The following is a 21,281-nucleotide window of genomic DNA, read 5'->3' as shown; positions in this document are numbered from 1 at the left end:
GAGCTAAATCGGACATGATTTAGGGGTGCTTAAAATTAATCAAAACTATATTTCCTGAAAATGTACCAAAATGCTCCAAGAGAAAATTTTTTTTTTTTAGTTTACTGTTGCAAAGCCGCTTGAGAACCCCTGGTTGTGCAGCCGCGATAAATATGACAGCTCATATGCAGCAGTGATAGTAGCGAAAGAAGAGAGAAAATGTGGTAGTTGTGGTAGGAATATAAAACATAAACAACAAGTAGTACAGAACGAATATAATTTGCGCTCGCACGATAGGAAGAAAAAGTGATTTAGATTTGCATGAAGTAAAAGAGTTTTAGTTGATTATCAAGTGTAGGTATAGTTTGTAGGAAAAAAACAAGTGTCAGGGCAATTTCAATACTGAATCCAGTGAGTATAAAACCTAAAAAGAAAGAGAAATTGTGTAAATAATAAATGTAAACAAATGTAAATACTTACCTGCAGGAACGGTGAATATTGATGCTTATCAATTAAGTACCATCGGATGTGCAAGACAGTCCTGTATTAGTTGGCCTGTTCAGGATTAGCTCGTAAGTAGTCAATGTGTAAAGCTTCAGCAGAATTGATAATTGATTGTTTGGTGATTTAGATAGACCCTGACGACCAAACCTGCTTAGGGTAATTGCACAAGTGATTGGCAATCGAAGTTTAAAGAAAGAATCAAAGAAGTTAGCGGGCAAAAGGAAACCACTTCTTGTGAGTAGAAAAACAATGAAATTAAGTTTAAGAAAATTGTTTACTGATGAGAAATATATTATAGTTTAAGCGTTGCTAAAAAATAATTGGCTGCTATAAGAATTGTGGTTCCCTTCGGGAATATATATCCTTCTATGCAAAATTTGAGCTAAATCGGACATGATTTAGGGGTGCTTAAAATTAATCAAAACTATATTTCCTGAAAATGTACCAAAATGCTCCAAGAGAAAATTTTTTTTTTTAGTTTACATTAGATCTGGACGTTTCATTTTTAAGTCATTTGGCATCAAAAACAAAAATTCGATTCTCGACTTTACCTTTGGTCCCCCCTTGGAACAATTTTCATGGGTAAAAATTTCAAAACTTTGATGAATTTTAGGCACCCCTAAATCATGTCCGATTGAACTCAAATTTTACATGGGGTCATATTTTGGGGGTAATAAAACTTGTGAGCAATATCGTTTTTTGAAATTTGAAAATGTCATTTTCAATAGCACCCTAGTATAGATTCATCGTAGTCGGTTAAAGGGGTTCGCCAAAGTCAATATCCTGTCGAGAATATTTACCGTTTTCCTATTATTTTCCGCTCATTTTTTGGATATAATTATGTGACTTGTTGAACCACCGCAGTAAATCATTTAGTTTTCAATTATTGTTGACTAAGTTTTTTTTTATCAAATATCTATCGACCAAATGTACGAAGATTCTTCATTCTAAAATCTGTTTTCGACGTAGTGTCCTCGCGACCAAATGTCATTTGACTGAATGTCATTCGACGGAATGTCTTTCGACGAAATGGTATAGATTCCATTTGGTCCCATGTACATTTAGTCGAAATAAATTTTTAGTCCACTAGAAACGTAGGACATTTAGTTGAATAACGTTTGGTCGAAAGCACACTACGTCGGATGGACATTTGGTCAAATGGATATTTAGTCGAAAGCAGATTTTAGAACGAAAAATTTTCGTACATTTGGTCGAATGACCTTGGGTCGAAAGAACATTTGGTCGAATGAACATTTGGTTGAAAGCGGATTATCGAATATAACATTTAGTTGTATGACGTTCCGTTGAATGGATATTTTAAGGAAAGAAACTTTAGTCAATAATAATTAAAAACTGAATGATTTATTGCGGCATTGCTCCAATATTATCCAAACAATGATGGGTTCATAAAAAAATAATAAGAAAACGGTAAATATTCCCAACAAGATATTGACTTTGGCGAACCCCTCTAACCGAATACGATGAATCTATACTCCTTAGTCAAAAGACATTTAGTCGAATGATGTTTCGTCAAATGACACTTGGTCGGATAGACATTGGGCATTTGGTCTTCGGCCAACCATTAACAAATTATGGTTGGAAGTAAATTTTATATTGCACTAATTAGGCCGATACAAATATTTTGAGGGGGCAGCAAAATTAAATTTGGATAATTTTGAGGATTTTCAAAACATTCTTCAACAAATCCGTGGAGTTTTTTGATTTTTTTCGTTTAAATATTTATTTTTTATTATCCCCCCCCCCTCGACCTTTCGGAGACCAGTAGGACAAAATGTTAATTAAATATTTTTAACGGCCTTATTGTATAATGAAAGAAATAGTACCCTTAAAAAGAATAAGAAATCCCTTTCCATTCGACGAAGAGTCCCTTCGACTAAACGTCCTTTCGACAAAATGTCATTTGACCAAATGGTCGGGATTCTGCTAAATAACAACAAAACATAAAATAAAACCGCAACAAAATATAAAAACAAAACAAAATATAAAATCGATTAAGAGAAATCGATCAATACAGTTAGGCCCCTATGAAACTAAGCGCGAGAATTGCTCGTTGCACTGTTTGGTTACCATTTATAACTGAGGATTTCCTACAACACATGTACGCATGAATTTATATGAAATGATTTACGTTTTCCTTGTACGAACGCAACTCAATCAAAAAGCCGCTTATTGCGGTTTAGCAGAAAGCCGACTAAATGTCGTTTGACTAAATGTCATTCAATGAAATGTCGCAAAGTCGACTACGATGAAGTATTGGCAAAAAAAAACATTCATATCATTGGTTTGGCACCAGCTCTAGGTGCCAAAAAAATATAATAGAGGGTATTTCATCATCAATGCCTAATATTTTGCTATTTCTGTAAGTTTCCGATATTTCTATAGCCCATCAGAGTCTCTAAAAGTTTCCGTTTGCTCAGGTGAAAAATCTTCATTGGCATCCGTATTTGTTTCTTTCGCTGCTGATTGAGCTTCCGCTGAAATCCTCTAATCTATTCATCCATGTATTTTGTGGATTATTTAATCAAATTTAACCAAAAATCTATAGATTTATTATTAATTTAACTATTACCGACTGAAATTATCTTTCAACATTCGAATCAATGTTCATTCGACTAAATCTCCATTCGACCAAACGACCTTACGACTAAATCTCGTTCGACAAACTGTTCCAAAGCCCCTTGCAAATGCAGCCCTTACTTTCTTGAACCGTGTTATTGAATGTTTTGACCTTTTCCACTAGAAGTGTGCGCCGCCGCCGACATTTTTGAATCAGTTCGCCGCCGTTTAAAATTAGTCACGCCGCTGATCTATCACATTCCACGCCGATTCAAATTTTCAGTGGAAACTTCAAAAATTCAGTGCAATTTCCATATAATTTTCTGTTAGATCTCTACAACATCACGTTGAAACTCCAGAGAATTTTCGTGAAGATACCAATTATTTCCATAAAAATTCCATACAATATCTTGTTAAAATTTCAAACAGCTCTCAGCAAAAACTAAGCGTGAAAATTGCGGAGGAATTCCCGTTGAAATAAAAAAAAAATCTAATCGAAATTGAATTTTCAATCAGAAAAGAGTTGTTCGGCAGGAAGCCTAGGCTGGAAGTTGTTAGGCCGAATATGTCGTTTAACCGAAAAGACCATTTGGTAGAAGCTTACCCGAGCAAACCGATAACTTATTTTAATGATGTGAAATCATCGATTATGTTTACTTAATTTGATATCTCGATATATGATATAATCATTTTAACGGTTAAAATAACAAACCGTTCTTATAGCAGAAATATCTTGTGACTTCAAATCAAAAACTATTCCTGCTGTTGATGAGAGCAAAACGAAAACTAATTTTGATATTGGTTTCCGATAACAAAATAAGTACGCAGTTTGATGTCATATCATTCATTTTAAAAATCAACAGCAAAATGAGATCAATCATATAAATCATCATAAACATAAACATGTCTGAAAACAAATTATGAATCAGTTTATGTCAAAATCAAAATATTTTTTTCCATATGCTCTCATTATGTTTTAGGCTTTGCTAGGATATTATTTGGCCGAAAATGTCATTTGGTCGAACAGTTCCTTTGGCTGAAAAAATCGTGAACATGTCCTTCGGCCGTTTGGTCGAAAGAGTCATTTGGCCGAAATGGTCATTCGGTCGAAAGTGTCGTTCGGCTGAACTGGTCATCTATATAATAAAAATGAGTTGAGATTTTTTTCCTAACGATTTAACTCGTGAACGGGTTGACCGATTTGCACATTTTTTCCCTAATCGATTCGTTTTGGGATCCGCAAGATTTGTATACACAAAAAGTTGGTGAATTTAACGGGGAAATGTAATTTTGGGTCAGCTGTTGAGGAAAACAAAACAAACGCACTGATCGGTCGGGAAAAACCGAGTTCGGTGGACACAAGGTGGACTGTATAACTTCGGGACTTCTGAGCACGGTTCTTTGCGAGCGGACCACTAGGGATTGTAGCGGTCGGAAGAATTAGAAATCACGGTCGAAATTGAAAATCTCTTCAGAGTTTTCACGGGAAGTTGTTCCAATTTCTTCAAAAAAAAAATTCGGGATGTCCATGAAAATTTCCTATTGAGTTTCTGTTGAGTATTCTTTGGAATTCACACATTAAATTGTGACTGCTAAAAGAGATGCTTTAACGTTGACTTCCCCAATCTAGATTAATTAAGACTGTTAGTTTTTTTTATCCTTTACTAGAGTGATTTTTTTCGCAGAGAGAAGTTCATGGATTTCCTTAGAAAATTCATTCTAATTTCGATTAAAAATTCTTGGTAAGTTCCATTGACCGAAGGCGACAGACGGGCGAACTGGTAATTTGCCCGAAAAACCGTTTGCCCTAAAAGGTTGTCTGGTCAAAACGATCGTTGGCCAAAAATACCATTTAGCAGAATTAGTTTTTTGACAGAATGGGCCATTTGGCCGAAAATGTCATTTGGTCGGCAAAATTTCAATGACTGAACCTCGTACTGAACGGGTAATATGGTCAGAAATGGCCACTTGTTTGGCGAAATCTCGCTTAACTTAACAAAAGGACCTAAGTAACATTTTTTTCATGAATTAATTTGAATACTGCAATCAATAGCTTTCATGTTGTTCTGTTGATTGCGCTATTCAAATTAATTCATGAAAAAAATGTTACTTAGGTCCTTTTGAAAAGTTAAGCGAGAAATGGTCTTTTTGTCAATTGACTATTGAACGAAATTCCATGGCCTCTCTATTTTTAAGTCGATACTGGCCTTTAGGCCAAAAGACATTTAGCCAGGTATCATTTTGCAAAACTAAACGTTTCATTGAAACTGTTATCAGGTCAAAACTGGTTTAACCGAAAATGTAGTTTGGCCGGAAGCAATGTACGGCCGAAAGGAAAATTTTGCCGGACTTGTAAAAAGTTGTTTACCATAACAGGTAATTTGACTAAAAATGCCGTTCGGATAAAAAAAGTCGTTTAACCGAATATAGATCATTTGACCAAAAATGCCGTTTGGTAAAAGATGTCATCTGGCAGAAAGACCCATTTGGGTCAAAAATGTACTTTCTGCAACCTTCTTTGAAAAGTGTGCTTCGGCTGAATAGCTTTCATGTTGTAATGTTGATTGCGCTATTCAAATTAATTCATGAAAAAAATGTTACTTAGGTCCTTTTGAAAAGTTAAGCGAGAATTGATCATTTTGTCAAAAAGATGGTTAGGCGAATAAGTCATTTGACAGAAAATGCCGTTTGGCCAGAAGGGTTGTTTTGCAGAAAGGACATTTTCGGGCCAAATTACCATTCCTACCAAACGGCATTTTTGGTCAAATGATCCATTCAGTTAAACGATTTTTTCCGGCAAAATTATTAGTTCGGCTAAATGTCCATTTCGGTTGTAGGTCGTTTTCGTTCAAACTACTTTTTTGGTCAAACCATTTTTGACCTGATAACAGTTTCGGATAAACGTTCAATTCGGCTTAATGGGATTTGTTTAGATGGCTTTTGGCTTAAATGCCAGTATCGATTTAATCGATTTACGAAATTTCGTTCAACGGTCGTTTGACAAAAGGCCTTTTCAACAGGCTACTGACATTCTATTGTTCAGTGCATCGGCAGATCGTACGTAGCCAGGATGTTCCGGGCACTATATTTTTCATATTGCTTTTCAATAATGACAGCGGGCTATGTCGCTTGTCACAGGCTTCTTTTCAACGTAAATGTCATTAAGCCAAACGGATGGATATTTTGTACTAAATTATCCGTTCAGATATTTATATTTGGCCGTATGACCTGTTGGCCTAAACGATATTTTCGGATAAATGGTCCATTCTGTCAAACGATCATTTCGGCCAAACGGCATTTTTGGGCTGATCAAAACGACTTTTTCGGCCAAATTACCAGTTCGCTTTCGTCTATGAAATTTCCTAAGAATTTCTTATGGACAATGCACTAGTCGTTCGATAACTGCAACATGTTTTCGTTTCTGTTAGCGAATACCGTTCGATAACTGCGACGCATTCTAGACGTCTAACAATTGTCAGACGACATCAAAATAGAAGTGCACTTGATTGTTCAGCACTATGCAGCTATCATCGACTTTGACATCTTTTTGAAGCTAAGCTGTCCGATAACTGCAAAACTAATGTTAAAAGCATTGCAGTTAAATGACTTTCAGTTATCCAACGTCTACTGTACAGAGAATTTCCCGTAGAAATCCAATAATTTCGAACAATTTTTCGTTGAAACATTTTGAACAATCTTCCGCGGAAATTCTAAAGAAGTTTCCGTTAAACTTTATCGTCTTTATTATTCTAGCTAGACTGAGAAATCCAACGGGGAAACACCCATTCTACAAGCCGCACTCTCCTACAATTATCAAGAATTTTCTGTGCAAATTTCGAAGAATACTCAACTTTTCGTAAATTTCCGAAGTTTTTCCTGTAGAAGTTAAGAATATTTTTTTGTGAAAATTCTAAAGTTTCTCATGTAAACTGCGACTAATTTTCTGCTGAAATTCCAATCAATTTTATTTGGGAATTCCAATCAGCTTCTCTCGGTAATTAAAAAGATTTCTCGAAACTTCAAAGTAGTTCCCGTGGAAAATCCAAAAATATTATCCAAATTTTGTAAAGACTTATAGATTTGTCTGAAGAAGTTCATTATATTTTTCATGCGAAATTCAAAAGATTCTTTTAATGTCTTGAAATATCCCGAAAAACTGCAAAAAAAATCTTAGAAAAACGTAATGAAAAAATTGCCACGCCGATTTACGCCGCCGCTGCCGGCTAAAATGGCGTTCGGCGTGACGCCGAAAACGCCGCCGCTGCCGACCAAAATTCTGACAAACGCCGCCGCCGACGAATATTGGACCTGCGCACACCTCTATTTTCCACTACTTGCTAGGCTTACATAATGTTTGAGGGGTTGTCCGTGTTTATATTCAACGGTTTGGTCTTGTTGACGATGCCGTTCCGCCGAATAGCTTGGTCGCACCATGCGCCATTTTCTAGCACAAGTTTTCGGGTAGCAGATCCCATTGATCACAAATCCACCAAATGTTTTCTCTTGTTTCGGACAGCAGAAAGATCGCGCGATCTGCCGAAATATTGTGTTCTGCAATGTGCGGCCGGTAATAAAGTTAATCAATTCATTGCGTGTTTTTTTCGGAGTAGCCATCCAACAAGCGTTGTGCAGTGCGTGTTTTAGTCGTCGCGAAGTAGTTAAGATATCGAATCAGTCTTCGGGAAAATACGTAGGACACGCGTTGCTTTTCCGTTTTTATATCATCACGAATATGGCGTAGTTTAAAAAAAAAATAATCGTTTAGCAAGGCGATTTCTAATGTATTTCCTTCCCATATAACATAATATTCCTTTCCAGTGCGCTCAGGGAGATGCAGAGGATTGCTCGGTCTCGGTCTCTTACCTCGGATGGTAAGTTTTTGGCGGTTAACGATGGCGGTGGATGATCGAGGAGCAGATTAGTGATGGTATTACCTGGATGATTCCCAATATTCACTTCCGTTTTTCTCCTCTAGCAAGCATTATCAAAATCAGGTTGCGTAAAATATGTTGGGGATGAAAAGTTTATATCCACCGGAAGTTCAGATGAATTTCTGTCAAAAATTAATATTATAATCCATCGGAAATTCGGATGAATCTTCATCAGAAATCGGAATGTGAAATCCATGGAAAAAATCAAATGAATATAAATCGAAAATTTTGGATGATTTTTTTTTTTGGAAATTTTGATGAATTCTCATCGAAAATTCGGATGAATATCCATCTAAAATTAGGAGAATTTTCGATCGAAAAATCGAATAATTTTATATTTGAAATTCGGACAATTTCCGATGGAAAAGCCGGATGAATTTTCATCGAAAATTCGTATACATAAGCAACGAGAATTCGGATAAATTTCGATCCAAAATCCAGATGAATTTTCATAGAATAAATTTCCATTGGAAATTCGAATTAAATTCCACCAGTGAATGAATTTCTTTCATTATTTCGGATGAATTTACTACAGAAATTCAAAATAATTTCCTTCCTAAAATTCAAATGAATATCCACCGGGAATTCGATTGCATTTTGTACTGAAATTCGAATGACTTTCATTTGGAAAATTCACTGAAAATTTGAATGAATTTCTATAGAAAACTCAAACTTTTTTTTATTGTCTTTATTAAGGAGACTTTCAGCCCTAGGCTGGCTCGTCTCCGAACTCAAACTAGTTTCCATCAAATGAATTTCCTTTTGAAATACAAATGAATAAACTTTTTCTGGAAATTCAAATGTATATCTTCTGGAAATTAGAATAAATTTTCTCCAAAAATTTAAATTAATTCTCTCAGAAAGATCGATTGAATATTCTCTAAAATTTTTAAAGAATTCCCTCTAGATATTCAAATAAATATTCTCTGGAAGTACAAATGATTTTATACTGGAAATTCGAATGATTTCCTTCAGAAATTCAAATGAATTTCCATCGCAAATTGTAATAAATTTCCATAGAAAAATCAAATGAACTTCCTCTGGATATTCGACTGAGATTCGTCAGGAAATTCGAAAAGAGGTTTCAACGAATTTGTCGTGGACTTCTGAATAGATTTCACGTTGATTTTCGAATGTTTTCCTCGTAGGGTTTTTAATGAATGTTTCGTGGAAATAGGAATATATTTTCTTCGGAAATTAGAATGAACTTTCTCTTGGACTTTCCATCGAAATTCGGATAAACAATAAAGAAATTTATGGACGATATTTTGTGAGACAATGATGATTTAATTGGAGCAATGAATGATACGAAGGTCAAGGATAATTTTCTATGAAAATTATCGAAATCTAACAATTGTTTTACAAAAATTGTGTAGAGAAATATAACTACTGTTCCAAAATCACTAAATCTTTTCCAAACATATTATTTTGAAGTCCTTCGAGATGTCCACATTACAGAGCATAAACAGCGAATGGTTATTTGTGCAGGCAAATACAAATAATATTTTCAGATTGATAAAGTCTTCTTATAGGACGCCCTGGTATTCATGAGTTGTATTAAACTGAAACATTATGGTATGATAGTCACTCGTAGCTACCATTGAGAAGCCACTGAATAAACACCAATACGTCGTATTTTATAATGCGTTATCCAACTCGCTAAATGGAAACATCGTTCCTGAAATTCAAGCACCACCTAGTCACCGCACTGTTTTTTCAACTTCTTCATATATTTTCTCCGAGGTATCGATATCACTTGGCAGGCTTCATAAAAACTTGTTCTTCGTCTTTTCGCATTATAAATACCCATTCGGGTGACCACTTCGTTCAGCTAATGATTCCTTATTTTCCTTTCAGGCGCATCCGTGTCCAAAATCCCCCAATCTGATCCAAAAATATCAGGACACACCGCTCAACCGATTCTCATTCAACGTTTTCCTTAAATTTCTTCCCCATAAGTCACTAATTTGGGTCCACTTGGTAACAGCGAGCGACGAGGCCACCGCTCACTCGTTTTCTTCGGGAACACTTGTCCCCCTTTTTCGACGGAGCAAATCCGCGCAAATCTGCAACCGGTCCAACGAGTCCGCGAAATTCTTCTTCCTTTTATTCATTTTGACTGTGTCTTCTTCTACTCACAGGTTTAAACCCGATTTTTAGCCAACTTTTTGGCAACGCTTGAAGAAAGTTAGAAGATTTGTCCACTTTGCATTTTGAAGAGGACGACACTCGTGCACCAGGTGCGGTCCCGTCAAACCAGTTCCCCGTTTCGTCCCACCACTTTCCCGATAGCACTCACAGAGCCCCCCACCACACTCGTGTTTCCTTCTATTCCCGACAGCAGCATCCAGCTCCAGCGGAAGATCGGCAACACCAGCCAAAGTGTCGCTTCGTTTTTTGTCTCTCTCTCCCTTTGTTTCGATTGCCGCCCATCATAAATGACCGAAGCGGATTTTCGTCGGGCGATCTTATGCTAATTGGCGATCCACCTGATGGCAGCAGGCGGCGGCGGTCGATCGCGCAAACCTCACGCGATTTATGCAAAATCGAATTCGGGTCCGTGCGAAGCTGGGACAGCATCAGCCATAAACCGTTTCCGAGAAAAGCAAGCGTTGATGTATGACAATTACCTGAAAATGGGCAGAAAGAGAACAAAACATTTATTAGAATAGGTGAAATTTTATACAGGTAGTAAATTTATCAAAGAGAGAAATCGGATCGAATATTTGAGATTATACAAATTCAAATTTTTCAAATTTTTCACTCAAGAACGATGGAAAGAAAGGCCGAAGAAGTCGAGGTAAATGTAAAGAAAAAAAATCCCTGAATCAGACCTAATTTAGTAATCAAACGTCTTCTTTACAGTGAATACACCCCTTTGGGAAAGATCCCATTTAACCATGATTACTTATTCAATTGCGTATTAAATATGGTATAGGGTTTAGATATAAGATGGTGCATGATCATGGAGATCATGGAGTGCGTTCGTTCAGACCGCGTATATCAATTAAGATGGGCCGGGCACGTAGTCATAATGTCGAACAAGAATTCGGATAAAATGGTTCTCAATACGATAATGATCGGATTGGTGACGAGACGGCAATGTGTGACTATTGACAGCAGGGATGCCAGATACAATTTTTATAAGTCTGTATCAATCTCACAAAAATGTCTGTATTTGTCTGTATGGAGTTTAGAAGGTACAGGATATGAAAATTATTAAAAAATCATGCACTTTGACAACGTAGAATAGCAAGGTTTCAATAAGCCATTTTATGAGACAGATTCGAACAGCTGATCGAAATTTTGAGTGGACGGCTCGGTCTTTGTTTTAGTAAATTTGCATGCAAACCATTATCATTTCGTCATCATCATAATCATTTCATTCCATTTTCGCAAATGTTCCTTGTAAAATGTAAATATTAGTGTTAGGTCTCATGTCATTTGAGCTTTCTATAAAATGGCTTATAATCAAAAAGTTGGTGTAAGACTTAGTCAAGTCAAGTACGAGACAGTGTTGACGAAATGCATCACGTCTGAGTTTTTCATGCTAAAACGGCTCATTTCACTAATTTCCCAAAAAAATCATTTGGCTCCAAAACGTGTTTAAAATCAATTTGGGCGTTTAAAATCAATTTACAATCAAGTGGTGGAATTAAATGGGATAATACTATCTCGTTTTATGACGAGTGAAGATATTCCACTGTATGTTGTTACATTAGAATAAATTGATGATATTAACGCAATTTTCTAACTGAAAATCCATTGGGAAGTCCAAAAGAGGAGAGGCACAATATGAAAATCCGTTTGGAAACCCAAGGAACGGTACAGATATCTTTTGGAACAGAGAACCTTTGGTCTTTCGAACTTTTTTGGGCTTCCGAACTTTTTTGCGCTTTTGATCGAAATCCTGTTGGCTTCCAAACGGAATCTTTTTAGGCTTCGGAATCCCAAAAGGATATCCCTTGTACAGAAACAGAAAAATAATCCATTCAGAAGCCCAGATGGCTTTCCCATCTTCCTTTCCTTTCAAAAGTCTAAAAATAATCCGTTTGAAAGTAAAGTCCAAAATAATCTCGTTCAGAATTCCAACAAGGTTCCGTTCAAAAATCCAAAAGAATTCTGTTTTGGAAGTCCAATATAATTGTGTTCATAGAATTGCTTCCAGAATCCTAAATAATTGCGTTCAGAAACCAAGATAAAGGCCTTGTTTTGGGTTTACGAACCGAGATTTCTTGGTTTTCTGAATGGAGCTCTTTTTGACTTTCGGAGGGAATTCTTCTGGGTTTTCTAATCGTTTCCTTTTGCGCTTCCTAACAAAATCCTTTTAGAGCTTCGGTAGGAAATCCCAGAAGTATTCTAAAAGGAACCAGAAGCAGGCAAAGATTCCGTTCAGAAGCCCAGAACACTCAAATCGAAAGTCCAAAAAGATTCCGTTCAGAAGACCAAAAGTATTCCGATCGGAATTCTAGAATGGTTTTGTCCAGAATCCCATCAGAATTCCGTTTGGAAGTCCAAAAGGATTGCTTTGGAAAGCTCAAAGTGATTCCTTTCGAAACTCTAAGGAATCGTTAGTAAACCCAAAAGAATTATGTTCGGACGTTCATATAATTCAGATGGATATCTTTTGGGCACCCTAATGGGCTTTGGGTCTTCGAACGGGATCATTTTAGGCTTCTAAATGGATCAATTTTTAACTTCTGAATAGAATCTTCCGAAAAAGTTCCGAAAAGAATCAAAGAATCCTTCCGTTTGCAATTCTAAAAGGATTCTGTTTGGAACCCAAAAGTCATCCGGTTCAGAATCCTGAATGGCTCTGCTCGTAATTCCAAAATGATTCCAGATGTAATCTTTATAGAATTCCATACGAAAACTACATAACGATTTTGTTTGAAACTACGAAATGGTTTAATTGGATAGCCCAACAGGATTCTGATTGGCAGTCCAAAGTTTTTAAGAACTGAATGTCTGTAAAAGTCTGTAACTTTAATCAAAAGTCTGTATAATGTCTGTAATCTGTATGATGTCTGTATGCAAGACCAAATGTCTGTATAAATACAGACATGTCTGTATGTCTGGCAACCCTGATTGACAGAGCGGGATGAAAGAACATACTACTAAACGGACTACTTTGACCTTAGTTTGTAAATGATAATACTAATAATAATAATCGTAGGTCATCATAAAGTAGTGTTAGTCTAGATTTCGTTAGGTTGATTAAAAAGCAATCACTGATCACCAACGATCAAAGTGCACCGTCGTGATTTGTTGATCGACAAGAAACAACCCAAACATACCACGCTGCTAACTGAAAAACGACCGTACGAACTTCCTGATTTTCGAGGTCATCAGGTCAGTAAACGACAATCGTCCGTTACCAAACCTCGAAGTCGCAGAGAATGGTGCGAATTGAATCCGAACATCGAACTCAAGTAAAAAATGTCATTTCCTGTTTCCTTCCCGTCCGTAACAACATAAACTAAAAAACATCGTTTCAATATGAACCCACTCACACCTCCACACTCAATTTTAAATTAAGAGTGTACTTCACATATCAGGTAAATAATCAATCCGCCAAATGCAAAACGTCAAAACACACAAAGCGCTTCGCGATAGGTAAACTACCGAAACGAGATCCCAATCAAAAGTAGCCACACCAGTCCGTCAGGCAATTCTTCGTCGTTTTCTGTTGCTGCTGCTGCTGCTGTTGGTTAGGGGCTTGGGGGTACCACAAGCTTCGATGCATACCAAAACATCGCTCACAACAGCAGGCGGCGCACCGCACACAAAGTGCTCTTTTCTTTATTTATAGACTTTCTCTTTTCAACATTTTTGTACCACCGCCCCACTGCTCCCGCTTCACACCGACGACGACGACGGACTGACGATCGAGTTAAAGTCCCCCCCCCCCTTTTCACCTCTGGAGGATAGCGAAATTGCGGACAGCATTTACTGGTCTGCGTGGGTCAAAAATTTGCGAAAACAATGTAAACAAACCCGCCGTTTGTCGGAGGTTCGCGTCAATCTGCAAAGATCTCAATTTGCGAAATTGATGCGTTGGCGTTCATAACGGATAATTGATCTCGAGAGTCGAGATCCCGCAGATCCTTCTTTGGGAAAGATCCTACTTAATTATGAAAGTCTGAACGTACGATTTACGCTTTCATATAATCACTAAAAAAAATCATAATTTTTGCATTTCTCAACCGATTGTAACAGTCACTCAGATCTCTAGTTTCTGGAAACCTGCCGAAGAGGAGCGCTTGGCAAGGTCGTTGAGCTTACTCTTGCTTATTGTCTAACCGGAACAAAGCTAGAACGTTTTTTATACCGAAGTTGGATGTTCCTCCAGATACAGGCAACTTTCCCTACTTCGGAAGTAGTGCGCTAGATTCGCCTAAAGATGCGCTAAACGACGCATCAATTAGTTTGACAGATAAAACTTCGTAAGAAAGTTCGGTTTGGAAGTCCCGACTTCCGAATTCTAAGTTGGTGCTAAGCCGACAATATCAGAGCGCCGTTGAGCGAGGAGTGCAACGTCATCAGCCAATTCGAAGTCGTTTAGGTGCTCCATATTTATAGGCTGCCATAGCATCCCGCGATTTGGTTCACGGTCAATCGTAACTGCCAGAATTTCGTCGATTACGATGAGAAACAGTGACGGTGATAGAATACATCCTTGCCTCATACCAGCTACGACCCGCATAGGTTCGGACAAGACCCCATTGTGCAGCTCTCTACACGAGAAAGCCTCGTACGGTGCCTCGATGAGGCCGATGATTTTCTCAGGAACCTCCTTGCGTCTCAGGGCGCCCCACATATTTTCGTGATTGAGTCGATCGAAAGCTTTTTCGTAGACAATAAATACCAAGTATAGGGACTCTTGGAATTCGTTGACCTGCTCCAGAATGATACGGAGCGTGAATCCGGCCTGCTGCCACCGGAGAGTCGCATCGATCTTCTCCTGAACCCGGACTAGGATAACTTTGCATAGAACTTTGAGAACGGTACACAGCAACATAATGCCTCGCCAGTTATCGCATACAGTCAGGTCGATTTTATGCTTTGGATGGCTGTTTGAATCTCTAGCAGTGATGGAGCTTCGGTATTGACGCGTGTTATACGTTGGAACCTGGGCAGATCATGCCGAGGTAGTGGTAGCCTGGCTGGCACTTGAAAAAGTTGATCGAAGTGCTCGAACCAGCGTTTCTGCTGATCAGTTGGGTCGATCAATTACTGATCAATCGTTTTTTTTTTCACAAGCATCTTTGCTTTCATCGCCGCGCTTAAGCGTCGTGAGATATCGTAGAGGAGAAGAATGTCCCCGGTTGCTGCGGCTCTATCGTATCGTTGACGCACCAAGACTTTGGCTCCTCTGGTTTTTGTTCGCTCTATCGCGGCTTTGGCTTCTCTTCGCTCCTCTATCTTCCTCCAGGTCTCATCGATGATCCATTTTTTTCTCTGGGTGCGCAGTTCGCCCAGATTATTCTCGCTGGTGGCGATGAAAGCATTCATGATGGCAATCCATTGGTCCATCAAATTTTTCTTTCACCTTCCGGAATATCTGCAGCACGCGTCTCCAGCTCTTCAACGAAGGACCGTTTCACTGTGGCATCTTCCAGTCGGCGTGTGTTGAACCGTCGTCCAACTATTTCCTCCTGTCGCCGAATCCGCGCAATGCGCAGGTGTATTTCGCCGATGATGAGGTGATGATCAGACGCGATATCGGCACTACGTGTATCCCGTACACCAAACTTTTTAGTTATTGGACATGTTTGACATGTTTCGAAATATTCCGGATTATTGTTTCTCTGGATAAAAGAACAAACAAACTTCATGTTTTGGATGACAATGAACATATGAAATGAAGGCGCTCTATTCTATGTACCACAAAGGGCATGTACCATTATTGAAACAATCTAAAAGATCTCTGGTTACGCGTGTAGACCTGAAGGCGTTTTCCAGGGTTTTCATGGGTGACACATAGGTCCAAGCTCCAGGAGGTTCTCCAAAAACTTTGAATACTTGAAAATGATGATGAACGTCTTACTGAGCGCTATCAAGGACCTGCACCCCTTATGACTTCTTGATTTCTCAGCGTACCAAGAACAATGCCTCAGCACTCAAAAAATTGGACGACCATGATAACGAAAACAATTTGGACGACCCTAATACCGAAATTTGTAAAAGACACATCTTAAGACTAAAAGAAAGTTAAATATCAAACTTCGCTTACCTAAAAGATGGCAAACTTTTTTTACGCTCCAAATTCCAAATAGCGCTCCCTTTTTTTTACGCTAAAAACTCCAAATAACGGTCCCTCTTTTTACGTCCTGAATTTGAAATAACTCTCCCTCTTTTTACGCTCCCCCGTTTAGGACGCAAAAAGAGGTGTTGCAGTACATATGTTGTGACCGTAATATTTTCCAAGGACATGTACCAGCATGTACCACTTTTGAAACCAATTGACAGACCTTCGGTTACGCGTGTAGACCCTATAGCCTTTCTCCAGGGATTTCTTGTATGACTGAGGACTTATCCGAGAGATTTCTTCGATAGCGCAGAACATATGTAGTGATCACATTTGATTTCAAGGAGCACAAAGAGCATGTACCACTTTTGAGACAAATCCATAGACCCATGGTTACGAGTGTAGACCTTAAGGATTTCTTGGATGACTCGGAACATATACTGTGAACGCATTCTATGCTAAGTACCACAAAGAGCATGTACAGTATTTGAATTTGCATAATAGTCCTTTGGTTACGCGAGTAGATCTTTACGCTTTACTCCAGAGATTACTCTCGGATGACTAAGATCTCATTTCCGGGATTTTTGCATTACCCGAAGCATATACTGTGAACACCTTCAATTCTAAGAAGCGCAAAGAGCTTGTAGCATATTTGAAACTGGTTGAATGGTCTTTGGTTACGCGTGTAGACTCTTAAGCCTTACTTCAAAGATTTATTGTATAACCAGGGACATAAATTGTAAACCCGGACAATTGGCAAAAAGTGTATGAGGTTCTGGTTCCAAAACTGTCAAAATTTTCCAAATCGGTTGAAAATTGTTGAAGTTATGAGAATATCAATTTATGGGAACACGGGTACCCTGTCGGCCATCCACGTGTGTTTTTTTTGTTGGCCGCATAAGGGTTAAAGAGGCTCGGAAACCTTCTTTCAAGAGGGTCGGAAGCCTCATTTCAAGAGGCTCGGAAGCCTGCTTTCAAAAGGCTCAGCAGCCTTCTTTCAAGAGGCTGGGTAGCCTACTTTCAAGAGACTCAGAAGCCTCACTTCATGAGGCTCGGAAGCCTGGGGTGGCGAAACGAGCAAACCATGCAAACTATCGTACGAAAGAGCTGTCGAAAGGAGATGCGCAATGAGGCCCCTGCTTTCAAGAGGCTCTAAAACCTCCTTTCAAGAGACTCGGAAGTCTTCTTTCAAGAGGCTCAGAAGCCTGCTTTTAAGTGGCTCGGAAGCCTTCGTTCATGAGGCTCGGAAGCATCCTCTCCAGAGGCTCGAAAGCCTCCTTTCAAGAAGCTCGGAAGCCTTCTTTCAAGAGGCTCGGAAGCCTCATTTCAAGAGACTCGGAAGCATCCTTTCCAGAGCCTCAGAAGCCTCAATTATAGAGGCTCAATAACCTTCTTTCAAGAGGCTCGAAAGCCTCCTATCAATAGGCTCGGAAAAGGATGCTTTCAAGAGGCTTGGGAGCCTCCTTTCAAGAGACTCGGAAGCATCCTTTCCAAAGGCTCAGAAGCCTCCTTCCAAAAGGCTCGGAAGCCTCCTTTAAAGAAGCTCCGAAGCATTATTTCCAGAGACTCAGAAGTCTTCTTTCAAAAGGCTCAGAAGCCATTTTTTAGAAGACTAGGAAGCCTTCTTTCAATAGGTCCAGAAGCCTGCTTTCAAGACGCTAGGAAGCCTTCTTTCGAGAGGCTCGAAAGGCTTTTCTCAAGAGGCTCGGAAGCATCCTTTTCAGACGCTCCTCATTTGAAGAAGCTCAGCAGCCTGCTTTCAAGAGGCTCAGAAGCCTGCTTTCAAAAGGCTCGGAAGCCTTCTTTTGAGAGACTCGAAAGCATCCTTTCCAGAGGCTCGAAAAGCTCACTTCAAGAGGCTCGGAAGCCTGTTTTCAAGAGCCTCGGAAGCCTTCTTTCAAGAAGCTCGGGAGCACCCTTTTAAGAGACTCTGGAGCATCCTTTCCAGAGACACACAAGCCTTGAAGAGGCTCGGAAGCCTCCTTTCAAGCGGCTCGGAAGCATCATTTCCAGACGCTCAGAAGCATCCTTTCTAGAGACTCGAAAGGCACCTTTCAAAAGGCTCAAAAGCCTCCTTTCAAGAGCCTCAGAAGCATCCTTTCCATATGCTCTGAAACCTCATTTTGCGAGGCACAAAGCCTGCTTTCAAGAGGCTCGGAAGCCTTCTTTCGAAAGGCTCAAAAGCCTGCTTTCAAGAGGCTCGGAAGCCTCATTTCAAGAGGCTCGGAAGCCATTTTTCAAGAGGCGCGGATGCCTCCTTTCAAGAGGCTCGGAAGCCTTCTTTCGAAAGGCTCGGAAGCCTCCATTTAAGAGACTCGGAAGCATCGTTTCCAGAGGCTCAGAAGCCTTATTTCAAAAGACTCAAAAGCCTGATTTCAAGCGGCTCGGAAGCATCTTTTCCAGTCGCTCAGAAGCCTCCTTTCAAGAAGCTCTGAAGCATCCTTTCCAGAGGCTCAGAATCCTTATTTCAAGAGACTCGAAGCATCCTTTGCAAAGGCACAGAAGCCTTTCAAGAGGCTTTGAAGACTTCTTGAAAAGGTCTTTGAAGCCTCCTTTGAAGAGGCTTTGAAGCCTCCTTTCAATAAGCTCAGAATCCTGTTTCCAAAAGACTCAGAAGCCTCACTTCAAGGGGCTCGGCAGCCTTCTTTCAAGAGGCTCGGAAGCATCCTTTTCAGAGGCTCAGAAGCCCCACCTCAAAAGGCTCGGAAGCCTGCTTTCAAGAGGCTCGGAAGCCTCCTTTCAAGGGACTCGGAAACATCCTTTCCAGAGGCTCAGAAGCCTCCTTTCTAAAAGCTCGGAAGCGTTCTTTCCAGAGTCTCAGAAGAAGATTCGGAAACTTTCTTTCAAAAGGCTCAGAAGCCTGCTTTCAAGAGGTACGGAAACCTCCTTTCATGAGACTCGGAAGCATTCATTCCAGAGGCTCAGAAGCCTCATTTCAAGAGACTCAGAAGCCTGCTTTTAAGAAGCTAAAAAGCATCCTCTCCAGAGGCTCGGAAGCATCTTTTCCAGTCGCTCAAAAGCCTCCTTTCAAGAAGCTCGGGAGCATCCTTTCCAGAGGCTCAGAAGCCTTATTTCAAGATACTCGGAAGCATCTTTTGCAAAGGCACAGAAGCCTTCCAAGAGGCTTTGAAGCCTCCTTTCAAAAAGCTCAGAATCCTGTTCAATCAAAGTTAATTGCCTATTTCCGGGGATTAAACCACCCGACTTGGACGTTAATTTACAATGTTGTGAAAACTCATATGTGGATATGTACGTTATGTGGAAGATATTGATTTGGAAAATGTATTGGAGGTAACCACTTTCCCTTCGATGGGACTCGAACCCATGACCCTACAGTACGCTAGACTGGTGCTTTAACCAACTAAGCTACGAAGGACCTCCGTCGGCCTTCGCAACCTAGCGGCTACTGAACGAGCTCGAGATTCCCAAATTGGACGCATAGTCAAATCACTCGCAATCCATTTCTCAAGCCAATACTTCCACATGTGTATTGTACACGTCCACATTAGAGGAGCGTGAGTATTTAGAATGTCTGGCGGCTGTACACATTCTTCATCAGCAACGGTACTGATCAAGTGAGTTGTGTAAGCATTTGCCAGTCGGTCGTCAAGCTCAGACCCGACCGCATTGCGTAGGCAAGAGCACGCAACTCAGGTTCAGTTCAATCAAAGTTAATTGCCTATTTCCGGGGATCGGGTCTGAGCTTGACGACCGACTGGCAAATGCTTACACAACTCACTTGATCAGTACCGTTGCTGATGAAGAATGTGTACAGCCGCCAGACATTCTAAATACTCACGCTCCTCTAATGTGGACGTGTACAATACACATGTGGAAGTATTGGCTTGAGAAATGGATTGCGAGTGATTTGACTATGCGTCCAATTTGGGAATCTCGAGCTCGTTCAGTAGCCGCTAGGTTGCGAAGGCCGACGGAGGTCCTTCGTAGCTTAGTTGGTTAAAGCACCAGTCTAGCGTACTGTAGGGTCATGGGTTCGAGTCCTATCGAAGGGAAAGTGGTTACCTCCAATACATTTTTCAAATCAATATCTTCCACATAACGTACATATTCACATATGAGTTTCCATAACATTGTAAATTAACGTCCAAGTCGGGTGGTTTAATCCCCGGAAATAGGCAATTAACTTTGATTGAACCAATCGTTTTTCTGTCAAAATTACATTTTTTCCATAAGTTGATATCTCCGATTAGGGCAGACCAAAAAATATATTTACACGGCATTTGAAAGAGCAATTCATATTCTTTATTATTTCAAAAAAATGGAGATATGTAATTTTTTATCTCAAGTTTTACTAATTTTACTAAAATCATGTTTTTTCAAATAAATTGATATAACTCGACAATGGAAGAAGATACAGACGATATTCCTATAGCAAAACACGCGTTTTGGAAAGCCCCAAAAGTCTTCAGAAGGTGACATCCGTAAAAAATAAAAAAAGAAATGAGCAGATCATAAATATTGTTTTTTGAGGGACACCCTAATTCTGGTAAGTATAAATACCCTAAACAAGTGAGCTTAAGAGTTTATATAGCAAAGTTTATTGGAAAAAGCTGCGCTACAACTTTGTAGAACATTTTATGTCAATATTACGCAAAGTAAAAAAAATTAAAATTTCACATTTTTATAAAATGGCCCACCCTATTTTCGGTAAATCTATAATAATGGCTCGAGTATCCAGAACAACTTTGTAGAACAAATTTTTTTTCTTAAAAGTATGCTTTAGGCCGAAAATGCATCTTTTCTCGTAAATCTTGCAATACGATGATAATGATAAAACTTATAAAAAGTGTTAAAGCTGTAGATTTTTTATTTTTCATTTCTCACAAATGTCACCTTCTGAAGACTTTTGGGGCTTTCCAAAATGCGTGTTTTGCCATAAGAATATCGTCTGTATCTTCTTCCATCAAAAGTTGCATTTTTTTAAGCTCTAAAAGTCACCTGAAGACGACTTTTTCGAGAAATCTAAAATAAAAAAGTAGATCAAAAATACTGTTTTTATGAAGTACACCCTAATCCAA

At 39.2% G+C, this 21,281-nt stretch overlaps 2 protein-coding genes across 3 annotated transcripts in view; both read right to left on the bottom strand.

Moving 5' to 3' along the window:
• Positions 1-21,281, bottom strand: part of LOC134207851 (all trans-polyprenyl-diphosphate synthase PDSS1) — a 336,013-nt gene that overhangs the window by 157,010 nt on the left and 157,722 nt on the right. The window lies entirely within an intron of this gene.
• LOC134216970 (uncharacterized) overlaps positions 9,373-21,281 on the bottom strand; it is an 80,614-nt gene continuing 68,705 nt past the window's right edge. Inside the window, exon 3 of the mRNA XM_062695728.1 lies at positions 9,373-10,621. Within this exon, the coding sequence (XP_062551712.1) occupies positions 10,320-10,621 (302 nt within the window). The 3' untranslated portion in view covers positions 9,373-10,319. The remainder of the gene's footprint in view (positions 10,622-21,281) is intronic.

This window comes from Armigeres subalbatus, chromosome 1 (assembly GCF_024139115.2).
Source record: "Armigeres subalbatus isolate Guangzhou_Male chromosome 1, GZ_Asu_2, whole genome shotgun sequence".
Taxonomy (NCBI): domain Eukaryota; kingdom Metazoa; phylum Arthropoda; class Insecta; order Diptera; family Culicidae; genus Armigeres; species Armigeres subalbatus.
The sequence above is the reverse complement of the archived record's forward strand: the minus strand, read 5'-3'. Positions and strand labels throughout refer to the sequence as shown.